The sequence below is a fragment of the Stegodyphus dumicola genome, chromosome 10 (assembly GCF_044657685.1).
Source record: "Stegodyphus dumicola isolate Sdum_Otavi_A_Nest chromosome 10, ASM4465768v1".
NCBI lineage: Eukaryota > Metazoa > Arthropoda > Arachnida > Araneae > Eresidae > Stegodyphus > Stegodyphus dumicola.
In genome coordinates this window covers 123,165,938-123,179,698 of record NC_140777.1, presented here as the reverse complement: position 1 = coordinate 123,179,698, position 13,761 = coordinate 123,165,938, and the positions used below count along the sequence as shown (strand labels likewise).

General features: G+C 35.3%; 1 protein-coding gene across 4 annotated transcripts in view; it reads right to left on the bottom strand.

Annotated features, from left to right (window-relative positions):
• Positions 1-13,761, bottom strand: part of BBS1 (Bardet-Biedl syndrome 1) — a 177,076-nt gene that overhangs the window by 141,654 nt on the left and 21,661 nt on the right. For all 4 annotated transcript variants that reach the window (XM_085825486.1, XM_085825490.1, XM_085825489.1 and 1 more), the window contains exons 6-7: positions 6,505-6,546; positions 4,392-4,464 (exon numbers count right to left, since the gene is read on the bottom strand). In XM_085825486.1, the coding sequence (XP_085681612.1) occupies positions 4,392-4,464; positions 6,505-6,546 (115 nt within the window). The remainder of the gene's footprint in view (positions 1-4,391; positions 4,465-6,504; positions 6,547-13,761) is intronic.

Here is a 13,761-nt window from a genome sequence, read left to right as displayed (position 1 = left end):
TTGTTGTTGTTTAGAAAACTATTGTTGTTGATTGTAGCGAATTCGCGGATTAGCGTTCTTTAGCTGTTTTGAATTACGTTCTATTGGACATTTGAGTAGTTAAAAGATAACTACTGTGAGATATTATAATACTGCATGATAATTTGAGAAAATTTAAGCATTTTTGTTGTGATAATAATAAATTTTTGTTCATTTTTCATCGGACTTGTGCATTCATTTCATAACGAACCCGTACGCCCGCAACAATACGTATACCTAGATGATATTGTCGTCCGGAAAAGTTTTGTAGAGCCTTCAGAAAATATTAAAAAAGTGCTTCGGGAAGTGAAGGAGTTCCATCTAAAATTAAATCCTGCCAAATGTGTTCAGACAGGAAGTGACTTACCTTGGGCATGTTATCTCCCCCAAAGTTGTATGTACGGATCCAGAGAAAGTGTTTGCAGTTAAAGATTGGAGACGCCCCGAAAATGTCCATCAGCTGAAAAGTATCCCGTGGCTTTGCACTTACTATTGGAGATTTGTGAGTTACTTTTCTTCCATTGAAAGACCTCTTCACAAACTGACAGAAAGCAAGCAAAAGTTCATGCGGACAAAAAAAAAATGTGAGGGTACATTTAACAAACGGAAGAAGGCTTTAATATCTGCGGCAAACCTGACGTATCCTCAGCTCGATAAATAATTTATTCTTGACACTGATGCGAGCAATAAGAATGTTGGTTCTTTTTTGTACCAAGAAATAGAGGTGGAGAATGTGTCATAGCATACTGGAGCAAGTGTTTATGTAAACTGGAGAGGAATTACCGTGTCACCAAAAAAGAAGCTAAACCCGTAGAACATTTCCATCATTATCCCAAGTGCAGAAAATTCCTGCTCCTCACTGATCATGCATCGGTGACCTAGCTTTTAAAGTTCAAAAATACTAAAGACCAAATACCCAGATGGGCATAGACTGCAGGAATATGACATAACTATTCGTCATACGAAAGGATCGTCACATGGAAACGCCGACGCCCTGTCTAGAAAGATGCTGATAGCGTTCCATGGTCGAAGCGAATTAAGGGCGTGTTAATCCGGTCGCACGTCAAGTTACAATTTCAGTACTGTTTAACGCAGACCTATGGAGTGAAGAAGTCAGGAAAGACCACCCGGAAGACGGCTACATGAAAACCATAATTTGACTTAATGGAATCCTCATATAGGATGCCTACTATACATGATATTTCGATCTATATTCCTACGACAAAACAATATTGTGCTCGCTGGGACTTATTCCATATTTTGAAACGGAGTCTTATACTGGAAGTTTGAATCGGATGATGGAAAGTCATACCGACGGCAGCTGAGACTTCCAAGATTTTGGATCGCGTATGGCCTTATAATAAATTCCAGCAGCCCGAGAAGTGGCCATTTCGGAATACTGAAGACTTTTCCAAGAGTTCGAGAGCGCGTCTAATGGAGTAATGCAAGAGCTTACAGAGTTTCGCTTTCTTTGGCAACATAAACTGAGTTAAAACTCTGGAAGACTTAAGCGACTTCTTGTTATGTCTTCGAAATTACAAGAGACTTGGAAAGGATGTAAAAGACCCTTTTATTAACTCAGATAAATTAGCAGAAAGCACAGCTTGTGCTTACAGAGCCAGCTAACATTTATAGCGTAAATCAAAAGTAACGAACTGAATTTAGCTACTTAAATTGTAGCTAGTCCAAAGGCTACACAAACAGAAGACGCGCAAACTAGCTCAGACCTAATATCGTTGTGACAAGCCTAATGGCGAGAAACCCACAACGCCGCAGATTAACTGCTATCAAGAGAATGGACCAGTAACGTGGCCGTCAGCAGGCGGAACACACTCTGATTCTATAATTTAAAACTTTCCTTTAAATATTATCTCTTTCTACCTCATCTGAATCCTCCCGAGCTTGAAATTACCATTCTGGCAGAAAATGGAAAGCATGAAAGACGAAACAGCTAATTAACATAAAATAACTGATTAATAAAAATAAATGAATACTTTACAGGCTGACGAGCAAAAGTGGTACCCATCTTACGATGCATGTGCGGGCCGGAAACGCAGCCGCGGAAAGCTGCAATATAACAATATAAAAGCGCCTTTTGAAGGCATCGCCTTCTATATGCTGGACCTCTGTCACAATCTGCTAATGGCAACAAATCTATCCTTGTTGTTCTAGAATAATTCGCAAAATGGCCTGAAGCGTATCCCATCATTGATCAAGAGTAGGTTATTTTTCAGAGTAAGTAGGTTTATCATTGATCACGTTAGCAGAGGTAACAGCCATTGTATACAGAAATACAGCATTGCATTTCTAGGTTTGGAGTGCCTCTTCAGTTACATACGGATCAAGGAACGAATTTTATCTCGATTAAATAACTCTGTAAACTACTCGGCATAAAGAAAACTCAAACGACATCTTTACATCCAGATTCAGATGGCATGGTACAGAAGTGTAATCTAGCCAACCTTAATAACCTTTCGCTGATGGTTTTCAGAAATCAACAGAACTGGAGCCAGAAGTTACCTCTGTTTTTATTGGCCAGGTGCAGCTCCCCCACGTGACTACTGGCTATTCCCCATCTCAAATGCTCTTTTGTCGTGACGTTCATGAGCCTTGTAATCTGCTGTTTGGTCACACTTAGGATGCACCTTCATTGCCTGAGGAGTACATTCAAGATCTCCAGGCAAAATTCTGAACTGATGCATAGTTTACGCGACAGCGAGTCAACTTGCTGATGGAGAAGATGAAAACTCAATACGACACGAGAACTACAGGATGTTGATTCAACGAAGATGACAAGGTGTGGTTATGGAATCCGATTCGACAGAGAGAACTTTCTCCTAAACTACAGTTACCCTGGGACACGCAGCCTTAAACAGACTGAACGATGCCGTAATTCGGATCCATAAGAAATCAAATTCTAAGCCTAAAGTCGTTCATTACGATAGTCCTTACTATGGCTATAGTACGAAGTCTCTATAATGTACATGATGTCAGTAGAATACTATGACCATGGTCTTATTTGTTTATAAATTTGCAAGTTCATGAATTAAATTATTGGCTTATTATTTGATTATTTGTATGTAATTTATTGAAATTATTGTTTGAATATTGCATTCAGTGTTCAATTATTTATTTTCCTTAGTTATTAGTATGACTTCCTTTCTAAGGATTGCACTGCTTGGGACGTCCTTCGGAAGGGGGCAATGTTACAGATTTTGTATTTAAATTAATGCATGTAAATAATTTTAGTGAAATTACATGTGAAACTGTAGTATCCTTACTAATTTTTTTCTCAAAATTTGGCTATTTGATCCCTATATGTAACTGTAACCGTATCGGAGCCTTATATGTAACTTTAAATGTATATGCCTTCTAGTAATTTCGAGAAATGGGAGGTTCGAGAAATGAGAAATGCCTCGGCGGCCAGAGGAAAACTATACTAGACCGTAGAGAGCATTAATTCTGTTTTTACATAAGGTTTGGTTTGTTTTATGTGATTACGGCAAAGACTCGAGGGCTATCTGCCTAAGGGTAGGGGTGCCTTCGTGGAAGACTTTTAAAGGGAAACTGGCTCATATACACGTTACTCATAGGAAAAACCAAGAAAACGTCCATGCAATTCAGCCCGCTAGCGGGATTCGAAATTCGGACCGAACTGCCAGCATTTAGCGGCTTTACCGCTCGATCGCTGGTGGGCTTTTAGTCAAGAATTGATTTTGGAATACTGAGAGATCTCCACTGCGAACTTCATTGTTTAGATGCAATTTGCATTACGTTGTGTTTAAGGTTCTTAGTAGTTTAAAGTGGTAACTACTGATTGTGCTGCGTTAAACTGAAAACAGCTCTACGAGTACTTTTATGGATAGTTCTAGAACTGTCAAGTGTTTCTTTCGGGAAAGTAAATTTCATATAATCGGTTCTTTGTACATTAAATTCATTACGAACCAATACATAAATAACGATAACAATTTTTTGTTTTGTTTGTTCAAATCACATCTACAGTATGTCATTAACATGTTTTAAAATATTTCTGTGATCATTGTAACAATTTCACAAGTCAGGTGGAAGAGTTTTATCACCCTCTTAAATATCCCACGTTCATGCAAAAGCAATTCAAGCACTATGATTAAGTAGTATAATATAAAGTAGCTTCATAAATAATACTAATTCAGTATGTAGGCTTAGTAATTGAAAACAACATTAGTTTTACTTTGAAAAGCGTTTATAATAATGAAGCGCCTTTTACTCTTTTAATAATCAATGATTTCCAATGCCCATATTAAAATAAGTAATACAGATGAAACAATAAATTAAACTCACCGGAACAAAACAACGAATATATTACTTTTTAAAGCAGAAATAGATAAACTAACTTGTTTTTTCAGAGGAAATTGTTTATGTAAATGAAAAAACTCCTCCATTTCTTCTTGATCCAACATCAGAAATCTATATAAGATAAAAAATATCCTATATATAATTTTAAAAGTATTTAAACTAAAGTCATTAACTTGATAATGTTTGCAACTAAACTCAGAAGTCATAATGTGCATGTTTACCAGTTTGGGCCATATAATAATTTATAAACAATGAAAAATAAAATTTCATTTCAATGAGACTAATTTATTGTTAATCTAGATGTTAATTATTCAATTTGAACTGTAAGGACTTCAATTAACAAGTGACGTATTTACTTGTTAATTTCTTGTTGCTATTATATTAAAGTGATGTATTTACTTGTTTACAAGTAAATACGTCACTTTAATATAATAGCTCAGGTATTTTGATAGACCCTGATATTATTACAAAAGCTTTTCTTTTGTCATAATTCTTAAATATGGTAAATAAAATGAATGAAAGATTAATATATAAAGAGTCTGTATGCATTAATCATTGATTTATTTTATTGCGATAAAAAAATACAGAGAAACGTCCAAAATTCACCAAAAATATTTTATAAACACTGCAATGAATTTGTATACCGCATGTAAAATTACTATCAGTTTCTTAAAAGAATGCATTTTCAATTAAAGGAGAGGATAAAATAATCGAATAATGTTCAAATGCACATTTTGAGAAATCTGCACCAAAATTTTCAGGATACCTACAGAAAGAGCAAGTTCATTTATTATTCTAGAGTTTCTTTGGCTATTATGGCTGTTTCTTTGGCTATTATTAAAATTTCTTGCTATAACAACCTGTTAACAATATTTATCTTCAGTTAAGGTGAATTTATATAATACTATGTAATTTAACTTAATTTTTGCATCTAATTACTGAATTATCCATTAATCCTACTGAGATGTTTCTGTTGATTAAAAATATTAAAATCTATTTCTGCATAAATTCTTTAAATATAGAAAATAAGAATAAATTTTATAGTCCTTGTACATTGGCTCTAACTAAATAGGTAAATAAAAATAAAGACGTTATAAGGGAACATTTCAAAAAAAAAAAAAAAAAAAAAAAAAATTAGGCCTCAAGCCATAAGCTGTATGTGTTAATTGAAAAGAATTCACTTTCATTAAAATTTTCAGTGTCGCTCACTTCCAGTGAAACTGTGGTTGGCAATCCTTTAAGTTAATATAATATCACATTTTATAATGTTTTTCGTCTTTTGTTATTAAAAGAAAGCAATTACTTTTTTTATTATTTGACTGTTAAACTTTAAAAAAAATTACATACAAATAGCGGAATAAATACGACAATACAAGTAATAGATTTATCATATAAATCATTTTGCAAATGCAAACGTCAATAAAACCCAATAAAAGTCAATAAAACCCAATAAAAGCTTAAGAAATCTCTATTCCTGGGAATTTTTTATGCATGGCAATGCAGCTAGCACAAAAAAGAAAAAAAAAAAAAAAATAGAATGTCATAACAATTCATATTAAAGCATCAGGTTTGGAGAATTAGATCGATAACCATTCATGCTGAGAATGATTATTTTCATTCCATTTTTGCCAAAAGTTATGAGAAAGAAAGAAGCAGTATGAGGCTTATGCAACATGTTGCAAAACAGCTGAAACATTCAATAGCCATTATTCCAGTTTAGGAATATTAAGGACTTATAATATGTCAGCATAGTGCTGATTTGCAATAACAATAGTTCAAAAACAAACTCATTCAGGGTTCCAAGCTTCAATATCATCTAATAGATATAATTGCAACAAAAATATTTAAATAATAAATTTCAACTTTGCCGCATAATTTTGTGTATTCATATACTATACTACTGCATTACTATATACTGTGAATTCATTTAAATACAAATTTTTTAAATGTTAACTGAATTTTAAATCATTTTGCATATAACTTAGATATAAAATTTGTAAACAATTTGTTTCAAAAGTGAGAAGAAAAACGGTATACTTGCGTCTTTATTGTTTCTTAGTTATTATATGTTTATACATCTATATTTGACATAAAAAATATACAAAATTTTGAAAAGGTTCTTAAAAATGATACAGAAAGCTAAAAATTTACCTCTGTGATCTTGCAGTTAGAAATGATTCTCGAACTTCAGCTCTATAATCAAAAGTGGTTCTTAAGTTCAAATAATACATACAGTTCTTAAAATATAATGGCTCATTTACTAGTAGAAACATTTTTATTTAAAAAACATTTTATAATATAATAAATATAAGTTAAGCGGTATAGAAAACATAAGCAAATTTCACTGAAGCAAATAGGCACCAGGACTTAGAAAAAGGTTAGTTCATAGAGCTTTTTCCCCTGAAACAGGAAGTGGGGAGTGCTGATACTAACTGCAAATATGCAATTCCAGCAAAGAAATAAACGTTTTAAATTGGAAAAAACAGCCTTAAAAAGCTGTGGGTGAAAAAGCAGCTTTCATTTAGAAGAGAAGGTGTTATTACTGCACGCATTTATAACGCTTAAAAAGCTAATAATACCTGTTAATTTTAAAATAATAGATAAAATACGCTACGTTTTCTTAAATTTGAAGGTTTTTTTTAAGTGTGCATTTATTACGAAACCATGAAGGAAAAATTATGGCATTCAATATCATTTCTTCATGTGCATACTAAGTGGGAGAATTCTGTTAATCTTTCCAAGATTGCAGAAACATAGGTATTTTTAGAAGAAGAGATGAAAAATTTGCAACGCCTTTGCCGGGAATTGGACCACGGACCTCTGGAATATGCGCCCAGCGTGCAGACCACCACACCACGAACGCACGCAAAGAAGGTGGGAGAAATAACTTATAAGATAACTATAATAACAGTTTTTTAAAGTTAGGCAAAAAGAAAAGAAAAAGGTTTGGCGTAAGTTTGAATATATATTTGAACTTTTTTTCTGCAGGTAAAGAGGAACTTATTTTGACTGGCCTTGAAATCGGTAGTTTTATTCAAAATTTAATCTAACGTAAAATTTCTTTTCTGACCTAATTATAAATTTTACACCGGCGATTTGATATAATATCAGATGTTTTTAAATTATTGTCTCACTTATACATTACACTAAATATTATAATATAATTCTTCCTTATACATTACACTATTAAAATTATTATCTCATTTATACACATACATTACACTAATGCAATGTATACGTAAATCTTACAAAACAATTTTGCTCACAATATCTAAAGATAATTACTCAATCTTTCGAAAGATGGAAAAAGGAGGAAGATCTTTTTTATGAAAAATTACTTTGACGTTGTATACGATTACAAATTACCTAAAATGTTGAAATAGCTTTGTTTTTTACAAATTAACAATGCATTCTTCTTTATATTTACAGTTAGGCCATTCAGCAATATTTACATCGCCATTTGTGGATTCTATTTTAAAGTCGTTCGTATCTGCTTTATTATTCACATCATCATTTTCGTAATCGGCCTCCAAGTAAGCGATTTTTCATGCCATCTTCACAATCATTCCATAGAAAATGTTATCCAAAATTTCGCCAATATTGTTGAACCCTTTTTGTTGTTGTTGTTGTTGTTAGCATTAAAACGGAAGAAATCAAAGTTTGAGGGGACAGCGGTATCAAACACGGCTTTTGAACAATTAAAAACAGCTCTAATTAATGCCACAGTGTTAAAATTCCCGGAAGGGGACGAGAACTTGGAGATCGCGGCTGATGCTTCAGATTACGCTTTGGGGGGATGGGGCAGTTTTAATGCAAAAAGGGCATCCCTCGGCATTTTTTAGTTAAACGTTAAACGCTACATAACAATGAAAAATTTACAGCGACGAAAATACAGCGACCGAACGAGAAACGGTAGCCGTGTTAATGGCAGTTCAGAAGTTCAGGGTTTATTTTGGGAAAACATCGGTTACTTTCTATTCAGACCATGCGGCCGTAGGTAGACTATATTTTGGAAAGAATTTAACTCCCAGATTAATTAGATGGGTCTTTAAGTTACAAGAGTACAACTTAAAACGTAAGCATACTCCCGGCAAGGAAAATACTGCGGCCGACGCGTTATCAAGAATTAAACTGGATGAAAACGGTGATCAAATAAAATGTGCTATGCTAACTTCTAAAGTTTTAGATTCCTGTGAAACGATCATTTCTGAGTTGCTAAAGGATCCAGAATTCGTTAATACCTATGCTTATTTAAAGGATCCAGAATTCGGAAATATCTATGCTTATTTAAAAGATCCAAATAATTTTGAACATGCAGACCTTGCTGAAATTAGACATAGGGCCCAAAATTACGAGATTGTAGATAATATAATGTTCTACACTAAATCGATAAATGAAAACCATGAATATAGGCCAGTCATTCCACTCACACTACGGCTAAGCATTTTGCACTCACAATGTTCATTCCTATCGGAAAATTTTTTCAAAAAACATTTTCGTCGTTACAGACTGTTTAAAGCGACGGAACAAAAAGTAATTGCCGCCCAAGGCAAACAGTGCGTATGTTTGGGGAAAACCGCACTGCATGTTCAGATTAAAAACGAGGTCCTAAAAATTAATTTTTTAGTCGTGAAAAATTTACTCACATCAGTGATATTGGGGGTCGATTTTTTACGCGCATCCGGCGCAAATCTTAATTTTCAGAATTCTACGTTTCAGGTGCACATGGACCCGGTAAAGGAAGATGAAGTTTCCATGCCGGAATTGAATCTACAACATTTCAACCTGGAAGAGAAAAAGAAGATTGAATGATTGGTAAGGAAATTTAATTCTTTGTTTAACGACAAACTTGGGTTTTGTCAGGTAGTTAGTCATTCCATAGACACTGGGAATGCCCCTCCAGTCCGGTCGAAACCATACAGATATGACAAAACTAAAGAAAAAATTATAGAGAAGCATATTGAAAAAATGCTACAAAACAAAATAATCGTGCCTAGCACGAGTTCGTACGCAAGTCCGGTGGTCCTTTGTAAAAAAAAGAACGGACTACCGCCTGAACACCCGGACGCGTATAGGTTTGCAGTTGATTATCGTAAGTTGAACAGTATAACAAAATATCTCACATATCCCCTACCAATAATTGACGAAATAATTAGAAACATTCACTCGACTAAATTCATGACAACCCTAGACCTCACGTCGGGTTACTTTCAAATCGCCGTTAAGCCGGAGGATGTCCAGAAGACCGCGTTTATAACAAAGTCAGGCGTCTATGCCTTTTTAAGAATGCCCTTTGGTTTGAGCGGAGCGCCAGCTACGTTCCAAAAAGCTATGGACATAGTCTTAAAGCCAGTTTTAGGTAAAAGTACAATTATTTATTTTGACGATATCATAGTTACCAGCGAAACATTAGAGGAACATTTGAAACATTTGGAAGAAGTTTTTGCCTTACTTAACGAGGCCGGTTTCAAAATAAATGCAAGAAAATGCAAGTTCGAGGCGAAGGAATTACGATACCTCGGGTACAAAATCTCTAATAAGGGAATAGAGACTGATGATTCAAAAACTAAGTCAATTAAAAGTTATCCTCCCCCAAATACGGCTAAGAAATTGTCTTCACTTTTGGGCTTATGTTCCTATTATAGAATGTTCATAAAAGACTTTGCGAAAATAGTTGAGCCTCTTCTAGTGCTAAAAAGAAAGAAAAGTAGATTTTCTTGGACAGCCGAAGCGAACACCGCGTTTGAACAACTAAAGAATGCCATAATCAATGCCACAGTACTTAAATTCCCAGAAGGCGAGCAAGGTCTAGAAATTTCAGCGGATGCATCCGATTATGCAGTTGGAGCGGTGCTCTCCCAAAATGGGTAACCTATAGCTTTCTTTTCGAAAACCTTGAATGCTACTCAAAGGAACTATTCCGCTACTGAGCGAGAAACGCTCGCTGTGTTATTAGCAGTTCAGAAGTTTCGTGTCTACTTCGGAAGTTCACCGATAACGGTCTACTCAGATCATGCGGCAGTGGGTCGCTTGTATTCAGGAAAAAATTTATCGCCTCGCTTGATACGTTGGACTTTAAAATTACAAGAGTTCAACTTAATTATAAAACACACTCCGGTAAAAGGAAAACTTGGTCGCCGGTGCCCTTTCGCGAATAAAAATTGATGAAGAGGGAAACACAATCAAGTCCGCCATGCTCACCTCAAGAGTTATTGAGTCCCGTGAAACAATAATCGAAGAATTAAAAAAGGACCCAGAGTTTAAAGATATTTACGCATACCTGGAAGACCCTGAAAAATTTGAACATATAGATTTAACGGCTATTCGCAATAGAGCACATTACGAAATAATCGACAAATTGTTATTTTACACAAAGGCAACTAATGAAAATCAGGAATACCGACCAGTAATCCCAGCGAGTCTACGTTTAAGTATCTTAGAAGAGTTGCACGATCTACCTTCTGCCGCACATTTCGGGATACGAAAAACACTAAAGAGGGTACGCGAAGCGGTTTATTTTCCGCAGTTACAGAAAGTTGTTACGGCGTATGTTAAGTCGTGCCATATGTGCCAATTAATAAACGATGTTAATTACAGCCCGGCCGGGTATTTAAAAAACATAAAGACCACTTTTCCAAACGAAATAGTTGGAATAGATTTGCTAGGACCCTACCCTAGGACAAAAATTAACAAAAACAGATATCTTTTAACAATCGTTGACCATTTTTCAAAATGGGTAGAAATAGTTCCTCTTAAACGAGCTTCAGCTAAAATAGTCGCAGATTCGTTCTTAAATAAATATATATTAAAATACGGGGCCCCACTAAAAGTAATATCAGATAACGGAAAACAATTTGTTAGTAGTATATTTAAAAATTTGTGCACAGGACTTGGCATACGCCATCTAAGAATGGTACCATATAGACCGCAGTCGAATATAGCGGAACGCGTAAATAAGAATATTGTAAAAATTATCAGGGGATACGTGAAACATTTTCATGACCGCTGGGGCAGCTGTGTCAATGAGTTAGGTTTTGCCTTGAGAACCGCAAAGCACGATACTACGCAGAAAACCCCCGCGGAGTTATTTTTAGGGAAAAAAATCATAACGTCGTTGGATAAGCTGTTCTTTGTACAACAAAGACAAGAAGAATTCAAGTTAAAAGACGTTCAAAAAATTATTGACGAAGCAATTAAAAGTTCTGATATAGCAAGACAGAAACAAAAAGTTTATTATGATAGAAATAGAAAGGTGTGTATTTAATGTGTGTATTTAATTATGGCAAAGCACACGAGGGCTATCTGCCTAAAGGGAGGGATGCCTTTCGTGGAGGACTTTCTAAGGGAAACTGGCTCGTATACACGTTACACATGGGGAAAACCACGAAAACGCCCATGCAGCCAGCCCGTTCGCGGGATTCGAACCTCAGACCGAACTACCAGTGTTCAGCGTCTTTACCGCTCGGCCGCTGGTGGGCTAGAAATAGAAAGGAATTGGAATATAAAGTGGGACAAAAAAGTTCTTAAGTTGAAATATTCGTTATCATCGGCACCAGAAAACAGAGTTGCGAAGTTTGAGCCCAGGTTTGAAGGGCCGTACATGGTGGAAAGAATAAGAGAAGCTACGTTTTATTTAAAGGCCGAAAATGGCCAACAACTGGTGGCAAATATTAATCAGTTAAAACCTTATTACAGCCGCACTGACTTTAAAATATTGCAGGATTTATTACAGGATCCTGGAAGTAAGGAGAGAAGCCCGCCAGCTCAGGAGTACAGCTCGAGTCCCCCAACACAAAAAAGAAAGCAGAGCCAGCAAACTTCGGCCAGGGAAACCCATACTAGTAATGCTACAAGCGCACAAAAAAGGAGAAAGTTAGCACCGACAGATCAACGAGTCAGAACCGATGATGCTGCAAAAACTCAAGTGCCATCGACCACAAGAGGGAGGCCTGCTGACAAGGTTCCAGGAAAGGAGAAAATTCAACGACGAATTAAAACTAGACGTAAAGCACAGTTTCCAGCATCAACAACTACAAGACAGACCCAAGGAGGAACAGCGTGGAGATCGAAAAGCCAGAAAAGACCAGTAGACACAACCGTGCCGGAGCAACAAGTTAGAAGGGCCAAGAGAAGATTCAAAGACCCTGAAGGACGGATAGCCCCACCGGAGCAAAAACGGAAATTGGCATTCCAGAATCCACAACCTGCCCGCAAGAGTCCCAGGTTCCTACATAAGGGGGAAAAAGGGAAAGCACTGGAACTAAACGGAACGGAACATCAAACATCGAGAAGAGGAGGTCATCAGGTTTTCTACATTTGAACAGTTCTGTAATGACAGGATGCAGGAATACAGAAAAAGATAAGTGAAAATTTCTTTGCTAATTTTTCTTTGAAGTTCAAATTATATCATCTTGTTATAAGTTGCTAAATATGTTTAGAAAACTTAAATCGCAGATAGCGATATTTTGATTGTAAATGTTCGTAAGCATAGATTTTTATGTTAGTAATTTGGCGAGAAGCTACTAGCGTTAAATACTTTTTGTTAAGAACTCGCAAGTTGCGAGAAGTAAATTGTGAATAAGTTTACTGAAATCTGTTAACGTAAAGTTAAGATTTTGTGTAAGTTGTTAAGTGTTGACTGTTGATGTAAAATGAATTCAAAAGTGATGTGTAAATATTTAAATGTTCATGTTCATGTAGAAATGTTTGATCTTTGTGTTGAAATATCGTAAAGATTAAAATGACATAGAAAATAAATTTTTATTTCTGTGTATGGGAGTTATGGAAGAATGGAACGTTTATATATATTTGTTTAATGTTAGGCTCTCCAGTTAACACGTTTAAAAGTAAAATATAAGCTTTCGCTTACTATAGTAGGAAACAGTTTTCGTGTAGGGAGTCTTGGCAGGTCTAGTGTGTCAAATTTAACAAAGTTAGGTGTTGTGTAGCGGTAGTTTTGTTCGCGGTAATACAGCATAGAAGACCCTAAGTACATTTCAGTACATTTGCTGGAAAGCATGGGTGAAATGAATCTGTAGTATGAATGAAAGTGCACAAGGGCCAAATCATGAATTAAAAGCGTAAAGTTAGGATTTTAAAGAAAAGTTTTGTAAAATGCATTACTAATGACATTTCCTTCCATATATGAAAGGATCAAGACATGACATAAGTCTAGCAGAATAAAGAGTCTATGTAGGAAGAAGATGTATGTCAAGATATAATGTTCAGAAAGGACACATTGTAAATTTTATTTTTCCTAGCTTTAGTCTAGCTTTTAGAATTGTTGTAAAGTTGGCCCTAAAAACGAAACTTTAAAGTCATTTAGTTAATTTAAAAGTTGGAAGAGTGTAGCTGGAGTAAGTTTTCAGACTTTAAAGTCTTAAACAAGGTCGTTTTGAAACCTTATTT